The sequence below is a fragment of the Apodemus sylvaticus genome, chromosome 15 (genome assembly GCF_947179515.1).
Source record: "Apodemus sylvaticus chromosome 15, mApoSyl1.1, whole genome shotgun sequence".
Taxonomy (NCBI): domain Eukaryota; kingdom Metazoa; phylum Chordata; class Mammalia; order Rodentia; family Muridae; genus Apodemus; species Apodemus sylvaticus.
The window spans coordinates 51,047,846-51,072,351 of NC_067486.1; the positions used below are offsets into that span (position 1 = coordinate 51,047,846).

The 24,506-nt window shown below is 33.3% G+C and overlaps 1 protein-coding gene and 1 non-coding gene across 7 annotated transcripts in view; both read left to right on the forward strand.

The window, feature by feature from the left end:
- Positions 1–24,506, forward strand: part of Dzip3 (DAZ interacting zinc finger protein 3) — a 60,410-nt gene that overhangs the window by 32,643 nt on the left and 3,261 nt on the right. For 5 of the 6 annotated variants that reach the window (XM_052159106.1, XM_052159109.1, XM_052159110.1 and 2 more), the window contains 17 exons: positions 800–832; positions 2,281–2,450; positions 3,148–3,195; positions 5,584–5,609; positions 6,278–6,443; positions 7,654–7,749; positions 9,131–9,258; positions 9,688–9,756; positions 12,887–12,983; positions 14,320–14,423; positions 15,829–15,916; positions 17,293–17,394; positions 19,921–20,046; positions 22,012–22,151; positions 23,561–23,681; positions 24,117–24,242; positions 24,329–24,430. In XM_052159106.1, coding sequence (XP_052015066.1) covers positions 800–832; positions 2,281–2,450; positions 3,148–3,195; positions 5,584–5,609; positions 6,278–6,443; positions 7,654–7,749; positions 9,131–9,258; positions 9,688–9,756; positions 12,887–12,983; positions 14,320–14,423; positions 15,829–15,916; positions 17,293–17,394; positions 19,921–20,046; positions 22,012–22,151; positions 23,561–23,681; positions 24,117–24,242; positions 24,329–24,430 — 1,742 coding nt within the window. Of the gene's footprint in view, positions 1–799; positions 833–2,280; positions 2,451–3,147; positions 3,196–5,583; positions 5,610–6,277; positions 6,444–7,653; positions 7,750–9,130; positions 9,259–9,687; positions 9,757–12,886; positions 12,984–14,319; positions 14,424–15,828; positions 15,917–17,292; positions 17,395–19,920; positions 20,047–22,011; positions 22,153–23,560; positions 23,682–24,116; positions 24,243–24,328; positions 24,431–24,506 lie in introns of those variants that run through there. The other variant, XM_052159111.1, reaches the window with a different exon arrangement.
- Positions 8,188–8,290, forward strand: LOC127666444 (U6 spliceosomal RNA). Its single transcript, XR_007973637.1, has one exon. It is a non-coding gene; the product is annotated as a U6 spliceosomal RNA (small nuclear RNA).

Below are 24,506 nucleotides of genomic sequence, written 5' to 3' on the forward strand. Positions count from 1 at the left end.
TCTTAAACTAATATTAAATAAGAATTGTGGTTCAGTTTAAAGTTCTTAATGAAATGATTGTGGGTATACAGCCTCAACAGATATATCTACAACACAACTCCTTCACCTACAGCTCAGGGAACATTCCTGAAGAGGGGACAGAAAGACTGTAAGTTACAGAGGACCAGGAAAACTGCCGGGAGATTGTGTTTTATAGAAATGGCAAAGAAGCTTCACTAACAATGTAACTACTTAATCACGAACTGAAGAAGTCTATCACCAATAGATATGCTGACATGGAATTGAAAAGTCTCGTGGAACCCCACCTCTAGACTAAAAGAACTATATATACCTAGCAAATGGCTAAGAATGGGAGAAATAGTGTCCTCAGAAATAAGTTCCCTAGTTGGTTACAAAGTGGTCAGCTCTGAAATCTTACACACGTAACACTAAATGTGTTGATCAGGCTTTGTTTATATGTATGCATGTGTGACCATAACTAAAGAAAAAGGTGATTTTCAAGAAGAAGAGAGAGGGAGTTTGGGATAGGAGGGAATATAGGGAAATGTAAATGATGGAACTATTGTACTGTTAAAAAAAAATAAAGTGTGTTGGTGCTCCATGGGTTTATAGCTATTGTATTATGTGCTAGATTATACTTTGTCTAACCTGCATTAGCAAGGACTGCTGGCTCATTTTTACATAGTTATGGGATAGACTAATGCTCTATAAAGGTTTTCTGCTTTTCTTAAATCTGATCAGATATTTGATCATTGTGCTTGCAATTACATTTCTAATTTTTTTTTTCTGTTTGCCATAGGAATTACTCTACAGTCAATAACAGGCAGTCAGCGTAAGTTTATTTAAACTCAAAATGCATAAGTGGCCTTTTAACTCAGAATCCCTAAGGCATAAATATGTTGTTGACAGATGTCTGGGTAATCATAAGCTATACATTAATGAAAAGCTTAGAAAATCACATGATCAACTTACTGTCGGCAGCTGAACCTAGTATATGCCTTCCTCTGGTTTGACTTGAGTGCTTACCCAAGGATGGTGTTCACACTCAGGATTTCCGCAGGCAAACTGCAATCTGATTGCTCTGCACGCTTATCTGGGCTGTCTTGTGTAGCTTTATTGCATTCATAATCCATTTTCTATAGCTCTGTATTCAGGAGACTCTGGTGAACTTCTGTTTTTCATGTCCTCTTTTTTTTTTTCTCTTTAAACTTGTTTTGGTGTTTGTTTTTGTTGTTGTTGTTCTTATAAACTATGTTGCTCAAAATATATTCAAGCAACTTTCCTGTGTTAGCCTTCCAAGTATCTAGATATCTATGACTGCAACCAGGTGACTCCCTACCTGGTTTAGTAATTCCCGTGTGGAGTCTCTAAACAATAGTTTGAGAGGTTGATCTGACTGCTCACTGCGTAAGAGCACTTGCTGTTCTTGCAGAGTACCCACTTCCTTTTCTATCATCCTTATCAGGCTACTCACAGCACCTATACAGCTAGCTCCGGGAGAATCCATATACCCTTGCTGCCTCCATGGGCGCACACACGTGGATACAAGCATGCACATACATAAGTCATAAACATACACAAATTAAAAATATAATGTACAGTCTAAAATTATGTTTTGGAAAACAACACCATGTGTTTGCTTGAAGTTAGATGTTGAGTTGTCTCTGTGGAAATTTTAAGGCTGCGTCTTTATGACAATGAAAAACAGCAAAGATTCAAGGAAAATCATATAATATGGTGCAGTTATTGATTTTATGAAAAAGGAAAGGCAAAATGATCTAGATATTCCTTGCTTTATGTTTCATATTTTTATTCTATAAAATAATATTAGTTGTACTTCTAATAAGGTCAACAGCAAATTTTAATAGCCTAGTATTTAGATTGTACTTATAATCTAAAGTACCTAAAACTTGGAATCTATATTAATATCAGTAACGTATTATATCATTTTGGTTTATACTATTTGGGTCCAGGCTCATTGTTGTCTGTGATATGTGGGTAAGTTGGAATTGCAATTTTCATGTGGCAGTGGGAAGTGTTTGTGTATTCTTGCCATTCAGTGCAAGTTTAGAAATCAGGACAACTTGCTGGAGTTGGTTCCTTCCCTCTACCATGTGGATTCTGAGAGTCAGGCTCAGGTCATTAGGCCTGAAGGCAAAAGCCATTCATTACCCACTGCACTATCTTGACAGCCTAGCAGATATTTTTATAATTATAATAAAAGGCTAAACTTTTCAAAACTTTGCCACTAAATTATAAATTTTTCTCTTTGTTACTTAGGTATAGACATAGAAGAGTTACAGAATGAAGAAGAAGACTTGAGTCCACCTGTGATGGAATACAGTATAGATGTGAAATCAAACACTGAAATACAGTTAGCAGAGCTAAATAAAGATGTAGCCTCGATACCAAGTGAATCTTCAACAGAATCTGTTAAAGATCTGCAGGAGGTATAAGGTTTAATATTTAACTATGAAGAACTTATTCTGCACTTTCCAGTATTGGAAGCACTACATACAAACATTGGAGGCAGTAGTGTTCACATAGAGTCTGCATTGAAGTAACTCTTTCACATGACTTCTCATTACTATAGCTTCTCCTTCAGTAATTACTTTGCCAAAAGTCAAGGAAGCACTGTGTTAGCTTTTAGAGTATATCGTTTTAGCCCCAAGCAATGGAAGTACATTTGGGAAGGAAATAACAGAGAAGATGTAGGGCAAGTAGAAGAGAGAGAAAAACTTAATAATGAAATATTTCAGTTTCTCAAACACAGGAATAAAGTTTAATAAATCAGGATGAAATCTTAGTGCTAAGCAGATAACTAGCTACCATAGCGATACTAATTTACTCAGGCTGAATCTTTTAAGTGTATAAATATATTGTTCCTCTTTAAAAAGTACGTTTTTCATTTGGTTTTGTTTTTATTTTGTATATATTCTTTTTTATGTTTTGTTCAAGAGCAGAAGGTATTAAATATAATACCTTCTCCATAAAAATGTAGAGAAATACAATTTGGAAAAATACATAAAAATCTAGAAAAATAAGTATTAGAAGAAAAAGATACTAATAATTAGATGAAACATAGCATAAAATCCATTGTATGGTTTGAATAGCATATTAAATAGATGCCTTATTTTTATCTTCTAGGTCAAAAGTAAAACAAAGAAAAAGAAAAGAACTAAGAGTAATAGAAAGGTAAGACCCTGCATTAATGGAGTCTGTTGCTCACATTTATCCAGTGTAGACTTGTGATTAAAAATAATTGTAGGTTTTCTAATCTGCAGTATACTCAAAGTTTTGATACTTTTGTATATCAAAACTGACTGTAGTTTCTCTAACTACAGTCTTCTGATTTGCTACTGTCACTGGAACATATATAAACATTTTAATAACTAATTCAATTAATGAAGATTAATTTGTAAAATAGTAAAAATAAGAATAAAATAATTAATACTTTACGCTGCTAAGTAAAATATCAGTAACATTGTCATAACATTTCTCAATAGTCTTGAAAATTAAATAAAATTGTTAGTATTTTTGTTACTAGTTCCTGTTTTAGTAAGGTGGTAGAGCAGCATTCATTAGTGATATGTATTTTATAAGACAGTACTAAGGCTCAAGCTTATACCCTGTAAGCTAGCATGTATTTAACATTATGGTTTTTGAAATTGAGTTTTATTAAAGACATTAACATACTTTTTGAAAATGATGACTTTATTAAGATGACATTTAGACATTAGAGAACAAATTTGTTGTATTTTATGTTTATTAAGTTTTAAATAGTTTACAAATGCTAAAAACCAAAAAGTTCCTATTGTAGGTATTTTGTGTTTGTGTACTCACTGTTCTTTAAAGTGCAAATAGTCCTTGATAGTCTATACTGCAAGCCCTGAATAGCCATCAGACTAATTTTCTAATCAAGAATTCTCTCAAAATGGCTAGCACATGGAAGTTTGCATGTGTCATGAAAAGTGATGACAAGGTTTCTGTGAGAAGCTGTATACTATTTTCTTTGTTGTCTTGTTTTGATAACATGTAGACATAGCAGATAACAGTAGCCCTAAACATTCCCTGTCGAGACTATCTGGAAGAACAACATTAAACTTCACATGCCAAATACAGGGACATTAAGTATGTTTAGAGATGGGATTTATTTTATATTTATATTATCTTTCTTTGGTTAAATAATTACCATTTAGATTATAATTTTCCTTCATTATGGATAACTCCATTGGTGATTAATGATTTTCTTATATCTCCCACCCAGAGATAAAATAAGCAAAAGACAGAAAGTTTTTTCTTTTTCTTTTCTTTTCTTTTCTTTTCTTTTCTTTTCTTTTTTCTTTTTTCTTTCTCTCTCTTTTTCTCTCTTTTTCTCTCTCTTTCCTTTTCTTTTCTCTCTCTTTTCTTTTCTTTTCTTTTCTTTTCTTTTTTTTTCTTTTTTTTTCTTTCTTATGATGAAGCCAGAAGAAAAAAGACACTCGACAGGAAATGAATCCAGCCATTTAAATTGGGTGGCCACTGAACAGGAGAGAAATTCCAGAGATTTATATTAAGGGGCTGAAGTGCATAGACGAAAAGTTTGCATGGGAAGAGCGAAAGAGGACTGAGAAATGATCAACGGTACTAGATATAGAAAAGATACGAACAGTCTTTTCATAGCTCGTATTCAACTCAGTGTTAGTATACTCGAGCCAAGGTGGAAATCCGTATTTATAAATTGTAAAAGAAGATTGTTTTTAAAAGATGAGAAAACAAATTTATATGTACAACCGAATACCTGTAAAGGAAACTCATAATCCAAGATATTAGAAGTCAATACTCCTAGTTATTAATATTTTTAATTTAGGTTGTATTAATGCAGATTAAGTGTTATTTAAATGGGTTATATTTGATATGTTACTGCTCTAGTTGATTTTAGTAAACAGAAAGCATAAGGATTTTAATTTCCTTCCAGTTGTGATCTCAACTGTATGTCTAGTCTTCACGTGTCAGGTTGATTTCTTTTTCATGGAGTTTTTCAAAAATCCCTTTATTTAGTTTTATTAAAGATATTAAAATACTTTTTGAAAATGATGACTTTATTAAATTGACATTTAGACATTAGAAAACAAATTTGTTGTATTTTATGTTTATTAAGTTTTAAATAGTTTACAAATGCTAAAAACCAAAAAGTTCCTATTGTAGGTATTTTGTGTTTGTGTACTCACTGTTCTTTAAAGTGCAAATAGTCCTTGATAGTCTATTTATTAATTTTACCTTTATTTATACCTTTATTTAGTGTAAAAATAATAAACATTACATGCACTCTGTCCCCTGGTTTCCTAATAGGTGGATACCTCCATTATCTCAATCCATGATTTTCAGAGTTATAAAATAAATTTAATGAGATACAAACACTACTTCAAAAGAGAAACAGAATGAGTAGGAATTTAAAAAACACATTCTATGCATAGAGTCTGGTTATGTATTTGATAGAATTTAATTTGAGTTTTATATGTAAGTACATGCAGCATCATGACACAAAACTGAGCTCTGAGGTAGTGGATACAGATTACTAATTTTTGTGATGTTGTTTTTTAGGATAAGGATTCAGAAGATGAGCAAGTGTAAGTATGTTAATTTTTAGTTTGCTTTTTAAGGTATGCTTTGTCAATAATACACAGATTTCTTTTGAGAAACTTCTAAGGGAAAAATAGTTCTTTGTCTTAATAAATTGATATTTCTATGTATCAGATTATTATTAACTATGGAAGAAAAGAATCTCATGATTTTTTTTCCTCAAGGCTCTTCAGTAGTCATCTAACATTAGCTCTTTCTCTCAGAGACTGACTTAAATGCTTACTAAAATAGTTACAAGTATACATGTAGACTGAAGCTTAACTTCAAAGGATAGATCATTTTTACCTCCTGGACAAACATGTATATATTTGTTTGAGCGTAAATTATGAAGTGTGATGATAACATAATATTAAAGCTGTTAGAACACTTAGAAACTATAGCTATAATTTGAACTATAAACCCTTTGATCTCATAATTCTTGAAAACACTGCCTTGCACAATTAAGTGGCCTTGAGCAATTCCTATGTCATACATGTTGGTATTCATTGTTAATGTTCAAAAGAAAAGAGTAGTGTGACCACTGTCCAAACTTTGACCACGTACCCTTCTAATGCAGTGTCTTATGAGGCAGAATAATGCTAATTTGAGAGGCAATAGCCTATGTCAAAAGCACTGTACCATTGAGAAAGTCCGCATTACTGTGTTCCCACTATAGCTCATATATGGTAGAAAAGGACGACCAGCTGGAGACAGACCAAGTAGACGTGAACACACTCAGTACATACATGAAAACTGATACAAGTGATGCACAAGAAGATTCCGCAGCTGAGGACAAGTTCTGTAGCCTCGACGAACTGCATATTCTAGATATGGTAGAGCAGGTGAGCACTGGAGAGGGCTCAGCCCCATCTTCTTTCTTATAGAAAGAATTGTTAACTTTGTTTACTCCAGAGTCTTTGAGTGGTGTGTCATTTTGAAAACCCTAGAAGTTCATGCTGTTTAGATAAGAAAAGCATCAAAAAAAAAAAAAAACCCAAGATAATGGGGATTAAAAATATAATTGGCACTAAATACTTCACATTTAAGTGCACCTCTTGTAAAAGGTTTCTGAAGAGTGTGAAAGAGCAGAGAGGGGGAGATAACACACTAAAAACTAGCATGATCCCACTAAATGATATGTCATGAAAATACATGTTAAATAATCAAAACTAATCTGATTTGTTTCTTTTTATTAAGTGTGGTTGTAATTATGAGATATTTTTCTAAAAAGCTCTAGTGTATAGCAGGTTTTTCTAGATCTTTTTCTGGTAATATCCACTGCTTGAGATGATATACCTATAAATATAAGAATGTTATTCCTCAGAAGAACAATTTGTACAAAGTAGATGAAGGATTGAAATATATATGTTTGAAGTTAGGTGAGCTGCTATATGGTATTAAATGTGAATGTATCACAATCAGCTACAATTATAATATGTATAATTTACCTGAATTAACATAGCTTTGGCTTTTACACTGAAATTTAAATTTCAGCCATTAATGTTAGTCAGTAACCCAGAAGAATTCAAAATAAAATTAAAATTGTCACAAATTTGCAGAAAAAAATGTAATCACTTATATAAAAACTATTGAACTGACTACAAAGTAAGATGTGCTATATAGGGTGTTCCTTGTTAGTATCCTGTTTATAATATAGTAGAGAAATTGAACATTAAATAAGTTAGTGCACTGCTGTAATTAAGGACAGACTATTGATACTGCCTGGGTTAGAATTTAGACTCTTGCATTTACTATCTTTAATCTTAGGGAAGTTACTTCCTCCTTTTAGTACCCTCAGATGAGAATAACAAGTTTCTCTTCATGACTCCTGTACACCTAAAAACACTGCAAAGACCGCAAGTGACAAGCATGAGTGCCACCCAGCAGGAGCAGCAACTTAGGACTGTTGTGTCATTTCCTGAGGGCTATTAGGGAATTAAAGCCTGAATTGGGGTCATATAGATGGCAATTTTATATACAGCGAAAAATGTGTAAATAGAAAATATAAGTGTCTTTTTAGAGAAATAAATATTCTTGTTACATTTGCTTAAGGGCTCATCTGGAAAGGAAAGTACAGACTTCAAAGAAACTGAAAAGGAAAGGCTTGCTCATCAACATCAGCTTTATAAATTGCAATATGAATGTGAAGTGAGTACTTTGTCTAAGTGAACAAATATTTCAAATGTTAAATTCAGTGGTACATTGTCTTAAAGAATTCAGTGAAATTGAACCCACTTTTCCTGGGGTTCAAATTAATGCAGCTGTTGTGGAAATCAGTGGGAAGATTTCTCTCAGAGCTAAAAACAGAACCACTAAAAGGGGAAATCATTTGAAATGTAAATAAAAATATATTGAATAAAAAAAAGAAAGAAAGAAACAGAACCACTTTATTCCCCATCTTTCTCACCCTGAGAATATGCCCAGAGAACTCCATACCTTACCCTAGAGAGAGCTGAGTCTCCTATGTCTCTTGAAACTTTATTCTGTACAGCAAAGAACTGGAATCAACCTTGTTGTCTGTTGGTGAATGAATGAATGAATGAATGAATGAATGAATGAATGAATAATGGAAAGTTTATGTGGTACTTGCTTTGGTGGCATATATACTAAAATTGGAATGATATAGAGAAGGTTAGCATGACTTTTGTGCAAGGATGACATACAAATTTTGGAAGCATTCCATTTAACTCTGATGAGTTAGTTGTTATCATATATTTTATTATTATCCCTTAGAAGCCTGTTTTCTAATAAGAGACAGGAAGGGAGTTGATCAAGGTGGGAGGAGATGTGTGGAGGAACTGGGAGGAGTAGATGGAAGAGAATTGGGATAATAATTTGAATATTGTATATGAGAAGGATATGTATTTTCAGTTGCTGGGAAAAGAAAATTTGGTATATATACATGTGTGGGAGGCTATACATATGTATGTATGTATGTATGTATGTATGTATGTATGTATGAATATTGCTTAGCTCTGAAGAAAAATTTAGTTTAGGAAATCTACAGGAAAATGGATGGGCTTCAAATGTTTAATATTGAGATCACCTAATCTCAGAAAGAAATAAAAAGCATGTTCATTCTCCATGTGGTATCTAGTCAGTAAATATGCATCAATAATATACACATGCATATGTGTGTGTGTGTATCTGTATGAACTGGTGTGCATGTAGGTGTAGTATAATGAGAAGAGGAGAAGACTGAATAAGGGGCTGGCGACGAACTGCATGCAAATTTTGGACACAAGTTATGAATGAGAATATAATGCTCTTTTTTGTACTTTTAACTGCATACAATACTTAGTACTGAAAGTAAAATATTTGATATGAAGCTTCATAGTTTCTGTGTTCATACCAATGCTAGTCATATGTAATAAGTTGTATAGACTCTGGGTCAGCTTAATTTTGGTGTATAATGTTTTTTATTTGCAAGTACTTTTATAATAAAGTTCATTAAAAAAATAACTCAGTGTGGATTTGGTTCTTTCAATTTTTGGTGACTTGAACACTGAAACTATTTTTCATTGAATAGGATTACAAAAGGCAACTGAAAACAGTGACATTTAGGTGGCAGGAAAATCAAATGCTGATCAAAAAGAAAGAAAAGATCATTGTATCTCTTAACCAACAAGTGGCTTTTGGAATCAATAAAATGTCCAAGTAAGTACAAATTTTGATAAAAGTGAAAAATCAGAATTTGTTTTGTTTTTTTGTTTTTTTTTTTTTTGCTTTGATCTACCTGCAGCCCCTAGGTGGCAGTGTGACTGCGCAGTAGAAATTACAAAGGCCTTTTTTTTTTTTTTTTTTTTTTTTTTTATTCGATATAATTTATTTACATTTCAAATGATTTCCCCTTTTCTAGCCCCCCCATTTTTTTTTTTTTAAAGTTTTTTAAAAAAACTTTTGTAAAAAGTTACAAAAAGTCAGGAATAAATTTCCAATGAATGCGCTATAGGAATTTATTTGCTGTTTTCAAGATCAGCATTGATAGAGGATATTCTTGGTCCCTTTCTCAGCTACAGAGGGGCTTTTCTGTGTTATTGAGAAATTATTTCTAACATTTTATGACTTACTTCCTTATTTACTTAGATTACAGCGCCAAATCCATGCTAAAGATGATGAAATCAAGAACCTTAAAGACCAACTTTCCTCGAAAAGGTACGCCATTTTCTTTTGTTGGTACTCTCTCTCTCCCTGAAACTTAACATCTTTAGCTGAGGTAATCATTTATCATCCAAACAGCATTTTTGCAGAGGAGATTAAGTAATATGAGTAACTCCATTGGGTTAATAGATATAAACAGAAAGAGGTGTAGACAGATTGGAAAGTATATTCATCATAGTTCTGCCCAAAGAAAACTGCAACAGCCCAGCAGCAGCAGGACAGATTCATCAACTTGCTGCCAGAAGCAGGAGCTTCTGCTTACAGGAGTAGCTGCAAGTACTTTGTAGGACTCAATGTTTTACCAAGATTGACCTATTGTCTGAGCATAATTTGTCAATATTTTTACAAAGAACCAATTCATATAACATAAAACTTACTTTAGTAATGTATGTGGCCTTCTGCCTTTTTAATGTATTCGTTGAAGTAGATAACCGTCACCACTGCCTTATTTCCAGATCAGTTTTGTCACTCCTAAACACGCATGTACTTTTTACAGTTATTCCCTTTATTCCTTCAGCTTCTGGTAAGCACCAATTAATTTGTGTTTTGGATTTGCTCATTCTGAACATCTCATTTAAATGCACTCATATATGAGGCTTCTTAGAACTAGTTTGCTTCATTCAACATAGTGGTTTGAAATCCCTCCCTGTTTCATACCAAGAGTAAAATTTCAAGCTCATCAATAAACTTTGCACTTAACATTTTAGAGAATTACAAAGTTGTTGTACAAAAATCTATACCTTTTTATAAGTGTCAGCAGTGTTGGTGGGTCAGTTCTCCTTTCTCTCCTTTCTCTCCAACACTTTTAGATTGTATTAGTTTTACCTGGTACATGTTAAATATAGAGCGGTCTGTTATTTTGGTTTGTATTTTTCCACTGACATAAATAATAAAATTTTAAGTGCTTATTAATAATCAGTGTATCTTCTTGAGTAAATTTATTCAATTTCATGGCCTATTTTAAAAATTGGAAATCTTTGGCTGTAGAATAGAGTTCTTTGTGTGTTTAGCACATGTAGGACTTTTACTGTGCCCCATGAATAGTATGAAAGTGCTCTCGCAATACACTGTCACCAGCCCTGTAGGCATTTTTATCTGTCCTGTGAGTTGTCTTTCCAATTACCTAATGTCTTTAAAGTACAACTTTTTAATTTTGATGGAATGTATTTTTTATTTTAGGAAAACTTTATACAATATTTAATGACATAATAGTTATGACACAACATTTGTGTTGTGGTAGTTTAAACATTTTAGGATTTTATTTTCTCTCTAATAAGCACTATCTTGAATGGAATATATTTGTCATCTTCCATCATTAATATTTTTTAAGTTTTTAATTATCTGGATATAATTCTTTTAACAAAACATTAAAAATGGTTTCTGTGATAGTCCTTATTATAAAGGCATATTTTCATTTCTTGTTAAAAGCAGAATTTAGTTTATAGGTTATGTAATTCTGAGACTTCAGGTAGGAACCTAGGAAAGAATAGAAAGAAATAGAGAAAAACCTCAGAGGTTCCACTCTGTAATAACCTGCACAGGTCCATATAGCTCTTCCATTCAAGCTCTGGAATTCAATTCCATTCTAAGGTATGAAACTCAAATACTAAAAACAAAACAAAACAAAACAAAAGCAAAAAAAAAAATTAAAAGCAAAAACAAAAACAAAAAAAAAAAGAAAAGAAAAAAGAAACCCAAATAGCTAGTAAACTGTGATTTCAGTGACTTTCTTTATTACAATGGTAAGGAAACATACATGCTTCTGCTGTTGACAAAGAAGTATACGCTGTTAAATCTAATTTTCTAACAATAACTAACATTTAGTCCTTAATGCCAAGCAGAGAGTGCCTTATGTATATTTTCTGAAGTATTTTTATATCAGTTTTTTTTTAAGTTTTAAGTAATAAAACTTCCTCCATTTTCACATGTACAGAAGCTAAGTATAGAGAATTAAGCACCTTGCTCTTGTGGTTCCTGAACTGTAACTATTGACAAGGTAGTTGTTAACAGCAGACACTGATTTTCCCAACATCAGGGTGACAACCGATTTGATATCTATTAAGGATTTTCTGCTTCATAGCAGATATTGCTTCTCTTGTCATTTTACCCATAGTAGAAGGACAGCATAGCTATCTCAAAGAATTATTTAAAATAAAGTATTATTTCCATTCATGTCATCTTTATGATCATATCACACCCCAGAGTTCTATGTACAAATCATTAGGGAAAAAGTACTGCCTCCTCTAAGATCCTCACTTTGGGATTTGTTATATAACAAAACTTACCCTGGGGAGATGCAACACACATCTACTCATCCCCTGGTAGGGAATCCACAACAGACCAAAGTACAGATACCACCAAAAGTCCAACGTCCTGAACCCATGAGTTTTATCGGGGTTGCTTATAGGAGCAGAAATGACTCAAAGACAGCTATCTCACAAAGGCCAACATCAGCATGAGTGAGAGAAAGCAAAACCTGCATCATATTACATGGTCTGAGGCAGCTTATCAGGTTGGAGAATGTCCTTTACCAGTATCTCTGTAGGTCTGATCTTGCTGGTGCTGATCTGGTGGCAATGTCTGCAACTTTTCTTGCTATGAGTCTTCTTTGTACATTGGCTCTGCTCTTCTGAGAGACTCTTAACTTTTATTGCTTATTCTGGGAAAAGGGGGCTTAGTGAATCTGGTCGGTTTCAGGAACTTCCTGAAACTGTTTTGAATTGTTTATGCCATACTGCTTAAGAAGTTTCCTGCAAGATGGTATGCTTTAATCTCAGAGGAAACTTACACAATAAGGTGAAGATTTCAAGAAATAAATTGTAGGTCCAGGAAAACTCAAACATTCAGCCCATTCTTCTTTTCTAAGATTTTATATTTAATAGGTTATAAAGGTAAGATTCATTTTAAGATTATAGAATCAGAATATAGGACACAGGCACTTTTGGTAATAAAGGAATAACTGTTTCAATGTCTTCTCTTTCATTTATTTATTTATTTATTTTTATGCTATGTATACTCCTCCAAGAAAACATTTCCTTGTGATGGTTTTATCTTTCTCCTTCTAAGTAAGTTAAAAAAGGCTATCATTTTAATGTTGCTAATTCTTTATGGTCGTGCATTTCAGATCTCAGTGGGAAATGGAGAAGCATAATCTGGAAAGCACAGTTAAAACGTATTTAAACAAACTAAATGCAGAAACCAGCAGAGCCTTAACAGCTGAGGTAAAAGGAAAGTGGGGGATGGAGGGAAAGGATAATTTTACATTAGTATAGCTAAAGAGTTGAAAAAAAGATTGGCTTTGGAATAAGCACAAATAAAATTTAGTACCATTCAGAAAACTACAGCTTAAATCTAGACCCTTTTGTTTCACTGACATGTCATTTGGCAGTGCTTGAGTATTTGTAATGTTGTTTTCCTTCAGCAACTTCAAGAAATTGTAGTATTTATAGTTTGAAACCAACTCTCAGGATACTAGGTCTTTAAGCCAAACTTACAAGAATAACATTTAACTGTTGCTGTAATACCACTTTCTCTACTGTGTCCCATACACATCTTCCAAAAACACATACATATTATAAGCCCCAACATCAAAAGCCAACTTACTTCACATAACCCTAGATAGTATCCTAATTTGGTTAAAGTTAGTTCGTAATACCACATCTGGGGTCTCTCACAAGAAATAAGATTATATGTGTGCATGCGATTTTTGTTTATACATAGTGAAACTTGCTATATAGTAAGATCACATTGTTTGAAGAACTTGGCTGATATTAGAAAGCATTACAAATCAGCCACCTGTCTTTTCTAGTTGAGTTCTTGGGATTCCAGAAGAACTGAGAAGTGATAATCCAAACAGTCCACGGCATTAATGCTGTAGCTTTACCTTAACAAAGGGAAAGCTGCCCTTACCTTAAGGTCAATGTATTTGTTCTTCAGAGCTTTTAGTTAAAAGTTTGTCTCCTTCTGTTATGAATTTTAGAAAACACTTTCTACCACATTACTATTGAGAGCATTGATTTTTGTAATTATTGAGTGAGTAATAGCTAAAACTTTAGACTAAATGATTGTTCACCAGTAATAATATAGAAAAATCTTCCTTCTGTGGGAGAAATACTGGAGCAGTTCCGTGAGGTCCATGTAGACTATGCCTTCTCTGTAGTCTGATTACTTCTGCAGCCCTTCTTCATGAACATATAGACAGCAGGATTTCTTTTTAAGTGTTCCCAAACTTAGCTAACTTAGTGAGAAATTGCCTAATGTCAAGGCAGTCCCTATTATCAGTCAAGTTAGTATCCCTGGGACCAAGGCCCCACTCTGAAGTTTCCAAGATTAGCCCAATATTTGGGAAAAAGTTGGAAAGTGATGTTCTTAGCCTTACTAGCACAATAACTATTGAATAATATAATTGCAGAATCACTTTGATCAGAAAGTGTTTATGATGCTTCTTGGATTGTCAGATACTATAAATTTCCTAGAAGGGATTGAAAAATCACTTTGAGTTTACTTGAGATGACTAAAAAGAGAATGCTCACTTAGAATTCCTTCAAAAATCTGTAGGTGTACTTTTTACAATGTCGTAGAGACTTTGGTTTACTGCACCTGGAGCAGACAGAGAAGGAGTGCCTCAATCAGCTGGCCAGGGTGACACACATGGCAGCAAGGTAAGTTTGTCTTCTTTCCTAACTCACCATGACATCAGAGAGAGACAGGCATCTCTACAGTTGACTGTGATGGATTTTACAGGCGTGCAGCACAGTCACTGGGGTACTTCCAAGACTTCGGGTTTGTTTATTTCTTTGTTCTTGATGTATGTTGTTTCATCTGCTGAATTATTGACAAGCACTGAATACAGTGGCATCTTCCTCCCCACTGGCAGGCATGCACGAAGGCCAGAATGTACAACACAGATTCTCATTGGAAAACTGTTTCCTATTTTTTTCTACTAGTGCTTGATTTTAAGTACTTTTGTAATATATTAGGAACACATCAGCAGCAACACCTAATGTTACATGTTATGAGGCAATTTCTGCTGTGCTCTATTAATTTTCAAATATTGGAGTAACTTCTATGAAATTTTCCTTAAATTTATAACTTATAAATTTAAGGGTATACTTTTTAATTTTAATGAATTGATTATCTCAGAGAGCAAATGATTATTTCATAATAAAAATCATTTTTAAAATTGTCATTATTCTTTGATGTCGATGTACAGTCAAGCTGAGACGTTACTATTGTGAGTGCCTGGTCTCCCTTGCTTGCCAGAAGAAGAAAGAACATTGTGGAAATTAAAGTATTGTGAAGCTACTTTTTGTCTGATCTTTCTGATGACTTATTCTGCTTTTGTAAATTGTTAGGCTCTTGATGTAGATATGGCAATGCTGCTGTAAAAATTTCTTGTAGAGAAAGTACACACTAAAACTTTGTGAGTTGTTCCTGCCGTAAATGTTTATAGGACGTGCATCAGTTGCTAACTGGTGTACTTTATGTTCTTCATGATTCCTTGTCACAGGAAAGTTCTGATTGGTTTTGTCTGTTTGTATTTTCTGTGTATATTTGTTTTTATAATTTGTCATCTCAGAAGCAGTTTAATTTTCTGATTTATATTAAAGCCAGCTAGATCAATTCTGGCTCTGTGATATCAGGGTTAAAATGAAAGTGATCTAAAGCCTGCCTCTAAGGTGGGTCAGCATCTGTAAGAACGCATCTGCAACTTCCCTGTTTGGATTTCTCTATTTCCCTATTTTATTGCAGATATTTTGGAACAAAAAGATTTTATAGTAACTTCAAGATAGAAAAGAAAGGGCATTTTGCAGATAGGGAGAAAACGATTTCTGAAAGCATGTGTTATAATCTTCCCTTTAAAAGGATGCATATATCACTGATGTCTCTTTATTAATAGCAACCCTTGTCCGTGTATTTTTAACCTTGGAGGTAGTTGCTACTATTGGGGGTAATTTTCAGTTTTTATATATTTTTTACATAAATACTAAAGAACACTTGAAATTTTCGGAAACCTAAATGTTATATATAAATCACATTTCCTCTGTGTCTCCTTTTCTATATCAGCAACCTAGAATCACTCCAGCTCAAGGCTGCTGTAGATAGTTGGAATGCCATTGTGGCGGATGTTCGGAACAAGATTGCATTCCTCAGGGTAAGTTCTGAGCACACTTGAATCAAGTTGGCAGAATTTATGTGAGAGTACATCTAACACTAAAAGCAAATAGTGCTCAAGAGGCTTAAGTATATTTTTTCATCTTGTTACCAAAGATTATCTTCTTGGTTTGTAATTATTTTCATATAATTAATGTTAGATATGCATTATAGACTAATATATGTGACTTTTTATTTCATTATCCCAGGAAAAGATAAACTCAAAAATTGCCCCTTACTTAGTTTTCCCATAATTCCAAAGCCAAACTCCAGATTCACTCTAAACAAATGTCTTAACTTGCTTTAGAATTAAGCAATAATTTTATATGTATAGAATTAAGTGGAATATCAAATAAGGCTATATTCTTTTCTATTATTAACATTTTATGTAATTGTTCCATACTGCAGAATTTTAAATATTGATTTAATTGAATTAAAAATGTGGAAAGGCTGAACTAGTGACTATTTGTAGATATGGTCTTCAAACCTGTATGTGAACACTGATTGATCTTTACATCCACATCTGAAAATGAAGCAGTGATGTTCAGTAGCACAGAAAGCGCCGCCTCTGAGAACTGTGCATTTGTCCGCTTTTACAATGATGGTTTGCACCTTTTCTCCTCTGTGATCATTGTTCCTCTGCCCTTAGTGCTACTTAGAATTCCTTTTAGGCGTATTCAGACTTTTAGCCTCAAATGCTCCTTGTTTCCGTCCAAGCCTATTTCTGTCTTGGAAATCACTAAATGCTTTGTTTTAAAGGTTGTATTTTCCATTGCCCATGGGTTGTTCACTAAAATGAATAAAGAAAACTAGGAACTATGCCAAAAAATACTGAAAACACGAAGGTTCCCAAAATAAGACTCCCACTCCCATCTCTTTTCTCTTTTCTCCCCCTCACCCTCTCTTCCCCTCTTCTTCCTGCCTTCCTCTTACCCACTCCCAGACTCCAAGAGAACAAGGCATTTATAGAACTGGAGCAGCCAGAGTTGTAGTTTTCTAGATAAATAAAATTACGGATATCAAATATCAATTCTTTGTTCAAAATGTGTTCATTTTCCTGTTACCTATGTGTTTCTTATAGGCACTTGACCAAGTCTATCCTCACTTTCTATCAATGCTTCCTATTTGGGAACTGGGAACTGTGGAAACACTGAGGAGTTCCCATAAGCAACTGAATTATGTCACTAAATCCCTGAAACATAGCTTCTTAAATGTGGACATGAAATTCTATAGAATTATTTTTATGTCAGAAATGGTTGTATTTCTTCTATCTCTAGGTTTAGAACTACTAGTTTATGTTGAATTATAATTTAAACAGCTCTATATAGAGTTTCTTTAGATTCAGCAGTGGTCTGAAATGTATTTATCATCTGTCAGACACAGTACAATGAACAGATCAACAAGGTCAAGCAGGGCTTTGCCTTGAGTACCTTGCCTCCAGTCCAGCTTCCTCCACCACCACCAAGTCCCGAGATCCTGGTAAGATGCCTAGCATTTTGGAAAGTTACTATATTAGTTTTAATAAATGGTAAAATGTAAAATACAGAATATAAAGTGTATTTGGTGTATGCTCAAATGGAATTAAGTCCGTGCCACTGATAGCCAGTCCATGCTGAAACAGGGGGCACTTATGCATTTGAAGTCTAAATGCTATTTTCATCCTCTCAAAGTTACATATTTTATGAGAGATAACTGGATTTCTCATTGCTTTCCATAGCTTTGTCTAAGTAACACATTCCAGCCTAATACCCTAGAACGCTGACTAGAGAACCAGCCCCGCCACTTCTACCTTAGGCTCCCTTTTCTTCAGCTTTTATAATCTCCTGTGGCTATGACTACATGTCAGTTTCCACCAACACTACTCCTCTCCTTATTAGGAACTGTAGAGTTAACCAGATGTACTTATCTGTGTACTTTAGAAATGAGAGTACATTAATCTTAGAAATACACACAAAGTTTTTGTGAACTTTTAGGTTATTACTGGGTAATACTTTTTTATTTTTTCTGTAAGACTGGGTATAGAAAGTAAAGAAAGATAGGATATTGAGGGGCAGATGGCTTTTGATAATTCTTTAAACTTTATTTCTACTCATCATTGAGTATAACAAAGACACATTAGCTAGAATGTATCACAGATGGTATCTTGTCCAGTTCCCAATACAGTCCTATTTGTAATCCATTACTGTTCCCATTATTATAACCATTGTGTTCTTCTGAATTCCCACTAGAATTACTCATTAAACTCTACTTACATAATTCTAGAGTTTTTCTTGTCAAATATTTCCAGATTCTTTCCAGAACTATAAACCTAAAAACCATATGGTCAGATTTAGTCATCAGTGACCCACTACTGCACCCTAATTTTCTGTTTGTTTTATAGCCACTATGATTGAACTCTGTAACAAACACAACTTAAGGGCAGAAGAATATCTTTTGGCTCATAGTTCTAGAGGGCTCCATCTATTTTGGCAGGAAGATTGTGGCACAACAGAGCTCTTTCTTCACTTTATGATATGCTAGGAAGCAGAAGAAGGAAAAACCACTTATTCTTTTCAAAAAATTATTGGTGTTATGAGAATATTGATTCTCAAAGAGAGCTCAATGTAAATTCATTACCTGCCACTTATCCATTGTTTTAAAACTTAGTGAAAGCTTTGAAGTTATATATAATTTATGTACAGTTTCATATATATATATATGTATCTATATACATATATATGTTCATATGTAAGTTGATTTTACATATATAAATATATGCAAGAAATTAGTCAAATCCAGCGTCAACATTATTCAGTAGTTGAATAATGGCTCAGTAGTTGAAATATGCCTTCAGAAACACAGCAATTCAGTAGTTGAATAATTCAGTAGTTGAAAGTTGAAAGACATCCTATATCATGTCCTCTTTGTCCCTGGAATGTTATAAAGCAAACTTCAGACATTTCATTTCATCCACTTATATGCTTGCATGCATACATACATACATACATACATACATACATACATGCATACATACATACATACATACATATATACCTGAATGAATGAGGAATTCTTATTGTATATAATCACATCATTATCTTACTTATGAAAACTATGAATTAGTGATAAAGTTAATATTTAATATTTAGTTAGAATTTATACTTAATTTTTCTCAAAATATTTTTTCTTTTTTATAAGGCACAAGTGTCTGTTTCCTAGTAATTAAGAATCAAATATCAACTTGTCTATCCATTATAATGTACACCATTAATTTTTCACTTTAAAATAATTACTTAGAACTGTATTGATGTTCTTTTGTCACTTCATCACATTATCATGGTAGTCTTAGCACACTGTAGAAGCTCCATAAGCCTGTCCCCTTCTACTCAGACAATTAATCCGAGCTTTCTCTCCACCTAACAATTGCAAATACGCCTTCAGAAACACAGCCACACCCACAACTGACCTATGTGGGCAGTATCCCCTGTATAAGCCCCACTTCATTCTTCTATGTCTTTGAAGCTAAACAGAGTCCTGATTCTATCAGATGGCACCTTCAGTACATGATTGAGGAAGCTGTATTTTCTATGAATAATTTTGAGAATTTTTAAATGAAATCTCTGAGTATTGTCTGTCAACATGGAGAGCATTCACCGAGATATTTGAGGTTTCTGTACATATATCTTTGAAAGCCATATAGTATTATGTTTTTGCTCTTATATCATTTCATCTGGGGGTGAATCTTAAAGATCACTTTGTTCAACTCTCTCATAGTATAAAAATTTGGCATTCAAAGGTATCCAAGCCGGTTCTTCTATTCTATCACACTTTCTTTCCTTTTTCAAATTCTACTACATTTATATAATATTCTGACCCACATTACTCTTAGTGTACTTTGTATCTGAATTTCAAACCAGTGTTTTACCCCCTGCATAGCTCTATGACTTTACACCATTGGCCAGGTAAGTCTATAAATATGTGCAGGGTTTTGTTTCATTTTGTATTGTTTTACCTTTTTTATGTTAGATACAGCAATTCTTAGGAAGACCCCTTGTTAAGGAATCTTTCTTTAGACCAATACTTACTGTTCCTCAAATGCCTGCAGTTTGCCCTGGAGTCATTTCTGCAGCTGTTCAACCTAGACCACCCCTGGTAAGAGCCTTTTCTGGTAAAATATTAACTAGTGGGATTCCTGAATAAAGATTTTATCTTCATTCATTTGTTTGGTAGGATTATGTTGGTAATGCTGGCAGTCATGATAATTAAATGATAATTGAGTCAATATTTGTTTTACCTTGTATTATCTTAGTTTTGAAATACAAAAATAGGTTGTTTTCATAGTCCTTGAAATTGCAGTTTTATTTGTGTAACAAATAAAAATGGTGACATTCTTACTGTGTAGAAAAGCAAAGAAGCCAAGTCACAATGTAATTCATTAAGCTACTAAAGTTACATGTATACCCAGGGGTTTCAGCTGTATCTGCAACAAACAACTTAAGAAACCTGAGCTTGGAACAAAACCCTAAAAGTTTCCAATCTTCCTAATTGTAGACAATCAGTTAAGTTTTTTTTTTTTTTCCCCAAACCTGAAAGAATAAAGACATTTAAAATGACTGGAATTATTATTTGTCATTTTGACTAAAGTTTAAGAAAGAAAGAAAATTCTTCCAAAAGATTGATGTCAGATATAATTGGGGGAAAAACTGTTCTAATCCTGACATTTCCATAAAGGAACTTCTTGGCATTTTAAAAACTGAGTGTGTGTGCCTGCATGTATGTGTGTATGTCTGTGTGCTTGTGTCTCTGGCTGGCTGTCTTCCTGCCTGTCTGTGTCTGTATGTGTGTCTGTCTCTGTGTTTGCATGTGTGGCATACAGACACACACACATATGTATGGAACTATATAGTTCTTTATTGTGCTCTCAGTCTTGTGAGATATATAGTGAGATGGATTCACTTATGTCTATGCCAACTGTCTACAAAGGTTATGTATGTAAGCCTCAACAGTTTAATTAAGAAGCACATCTGTTATTATCATAAAACTGTGTGGCTCATGCAGTTTGTTTGTTTGTTATTCTATGATGACTGGAATGTAATTCTGTTGAAAATGTTGAAGTCTCTTCCCTCCTAAGATTACCTTTGGGTTCCTGGGGAGCGTTAGACACTGAGGCAGGTCTTGTTTGATCCCAATCACTGGAGGGCATTTCTCACTTTTCTCGGTGGCCCATAGAGCTTTAGATAAATGAGCTGATTGCCTTAGTGACCCAGGCAGTTGTCTAAACCATGAAATATGTAAGAAATGTTGTCGGTGACAAAGCTTGTTAAAATATGTTGTTGTACCTCCCACACTCATTGACTTTGATAGTATTGAGACATGGGCCAAAAGCACTTCTAGCAATGTCATCTTTATATAGAGTTAAAATTTTTATCTTTGTTATTTTCCTAATTATAAACATATATTTAATAGTTGTAAAAATGTAGATAATGAAGAAATATAGACATTTGCAAGTAAAATTACTTTGTAGTTCAATCCCGGGGGTGAGGGGAATCAACATTTACAGATTATTTTGTAACTTACAAATGCTTTTGTGTGTTCAAATACATATATTTATTAAAAAATTTAATACTAAAAGTCATACCATAAATACTCTGTTACATACTATTTTGAAAAAAGTTAAACATATTCCATGGGATTTCTAATACTCAGACATATATATCTACTTGTAAGAACTTGATTGATTTACTATAATTAATTTATGCATTCCTTTGTTGGCAGGTTTTAAGTAGTCTTCAGCTTTTCACTATTATTTTTTAAAAATTCGATATTACTAATTAAAAATTTCAAATTAATTTTTAAAAATTCAACACATACAGCACTCTATGTTTCTGTATGTGCTAGTAATTACTTGGCAAACACTCTGTTTTTAAAGTAAGTAAAACTAGGTAATAGAAAGTTAGCAGTACTGTATTTGTTATGAAAAGCTGAAAGAGGTCAGCATAGGTATCATTGTGACTCTTCATTCAGCTTTTTTCTAAAGCATCCAAGTGTTATGTTGGCATGTAGTGTTGCCTGACCTGATAACTGCAGCTGATGGTTATAACTTCCCCCTCTTTACAGATGCCTGGTATAACCTGGGCTATGCCAACACCTATAGGTGATACTGTGTCACCCAGCGCAAGTCTGTGCAGTGAACCTCTCATGATAAACTGGGAGAGGATTACAGACAGGCTGAAAACTGCTTTTCCACAACAGACAAGGTACCTTAATCTTTCTTTAGTTGGTTACACATGTATTTTTCAGCTATATAGCCCTAATTGTAGAAATGAAACATTTCACACACATACAAGGACAAATATTTTCTTACTTATAGTCTTAGTAAAATAAAATTGACTAAGAAGATACTGTGCTCAACAGAAATGCTAAACATTTTTATTTTGTATTACTCTCAGGTAATGCAAAGATAAGTGTCTAAATTTATGTTTGCTCATTTGTTGGAAGTACTAGATGTAAACTTATCCAATTTAACTGCCTCCAGCTGTAATAATTATTTTGTTAACTTTACCGAAGTAAATTCTCAGTTACTTGAAGCCTAAGCCCCAACATCATCAAGTTTCATTTTTTGGTTTTGGGTTGGGTTTTTTTTTTTCCATTTTATTGATGTTCATATAATTTCTTTTTTTTTTTTCCTTTTTTTGGGCTTTTTGAGACGGGGGACAGGGTTTTTCTGTATAGCTCCAGCTGTTCTGGAACTTACTCTGTAGACAAGGCTGACCTCAAACTCAGAAATCCACCTGCCTCTGCCTCCCAAGAGCTGGGATTAAAGGCGTGCACCACCATCATCCAGCTCATGATTTCTATATGAGTTCAATATAATAAATCATGATCTTTCTGACATTAACAGGATTTAGAATTAACTAAATCTAAAATTCTAAAATCTGTGCTCTTATTTAGATAAGATTTGTAGAAATAAATCTAGTTTTTCTTTGTATTTTCATTTGGAAATATATCCTGTTGCTATCAAATTAGATTATGGTTTTAATAAGCTTCAAAATTATAAACAGAAAATAGAATTATCATATACTTATAAATACATAATTATAAAATGAATAAATCATGAACAAAAGGGAATAAAATAGCGCATTCTTTTTCTATCAGATGTACAGATGACAGTAAAGGATTAAAAGGGAAAATACTGAATAAAATAATTGGAAGTTAGTTATTTTATCATGTCATAAAGGTATCTTTTACATGGTTTACTTTTTTATTTAATTTTTTAACTGAGTTTTTTTTAAAAGTAAAACATTTACATATAAAGTTGAAAACAATAGTAATAATAATTATTAAAATGGGTATTTAAAACAGAATAATATAGTCTTGAGTAAAGTTTTAGATACAAAGTTTACAAATATGTAAATAAATAAACTCAGTTTTTATTTAGTGAACTCAGATATCATTAGCTTTCACTGTTAAACACATAAAGTATGACTTCTGGACACAATTAACAGTTTTCATTTTGGTTGCAAATAAATACAGATGACATGTTTAGATTCAAGACTAGAGTTTAGTCTGTATGCTGGCTCATGAGTAGAATTCTATTTCATTTTCAATGGCACAACCTTGAAGAAGTAGGAAAAACTAGCCCATCTCTATTTTTGATATCTTCCAGGAAAGAACTAACAGATTTCTTACAACAATTAAAGGATTCTCATGGGAAGTCCGTGTCTCGACTGACATTTGATGAAATTGTTTACAAAATTTCTCAAATGATTGAGCCCAAGAAACCTGAGGTAAAACAAACAAATAAAAAAACAACAAACTTTAATTCTGTATTCTTCTATCTGTAATAGTTTCACAGCATGTTAAAGAATCAAGATTCAGTAGCTTAATCATAGGGCATCATTAATTAGCAGTAAATTCTCAAGTTCAACTTCACAAGTGACATGGAAATGTTTTTGATCAGACTAGAATAAACCTGACCCCTTTCCATCTTCTAATGGCTTCCTTGAGTAATTCTAAATGTAAATTGTTTGGTTTTGCATCTAATTTTATGGAATGATTTATTTAAAAGTACTCTTTACATAGCTCTAGGAAATATTGCCAGCATTTTTCGAGATTTATCATGAATATCGTTTATCCTTTTGTTAATTTTTGCTACAACTTATTCAGTTCTATAAATTGATACTGTTTTAGGATAATTTTTTAAAAATAAATACTATTTTTAGAGTGAAGAAAAGTCTGCTCAAGATGGCAATAATGCTTCACCCAGCCCCACTGCATCACAGCCTAATGCTTCCCAGGACCCCAAATCAGCACAAGGTTCTGCCACATGGGAAGGAGCCAAGGATGTGGTGAGAAAGATCTTGTTAACTATGAATACATTTAGATCTGAGTGGAAAATAATAGCCTAAATTTTATCCTGTCTATTTTTGTCTAGGATAATGAAGAGGAAGAAGAGGAGCCTTGTGTAATCTGTCATGAGAATTTGTCTCCAGAAAACCTATCAGTTTTGCCTTGTGCTCACAAATTCCACTCTCAGGTAAACATTTAAGCTAGTCCTGTTAACATTTTACCATTACTCAGCTAAGCAAGATCACCACCTTACTTACAAGGTC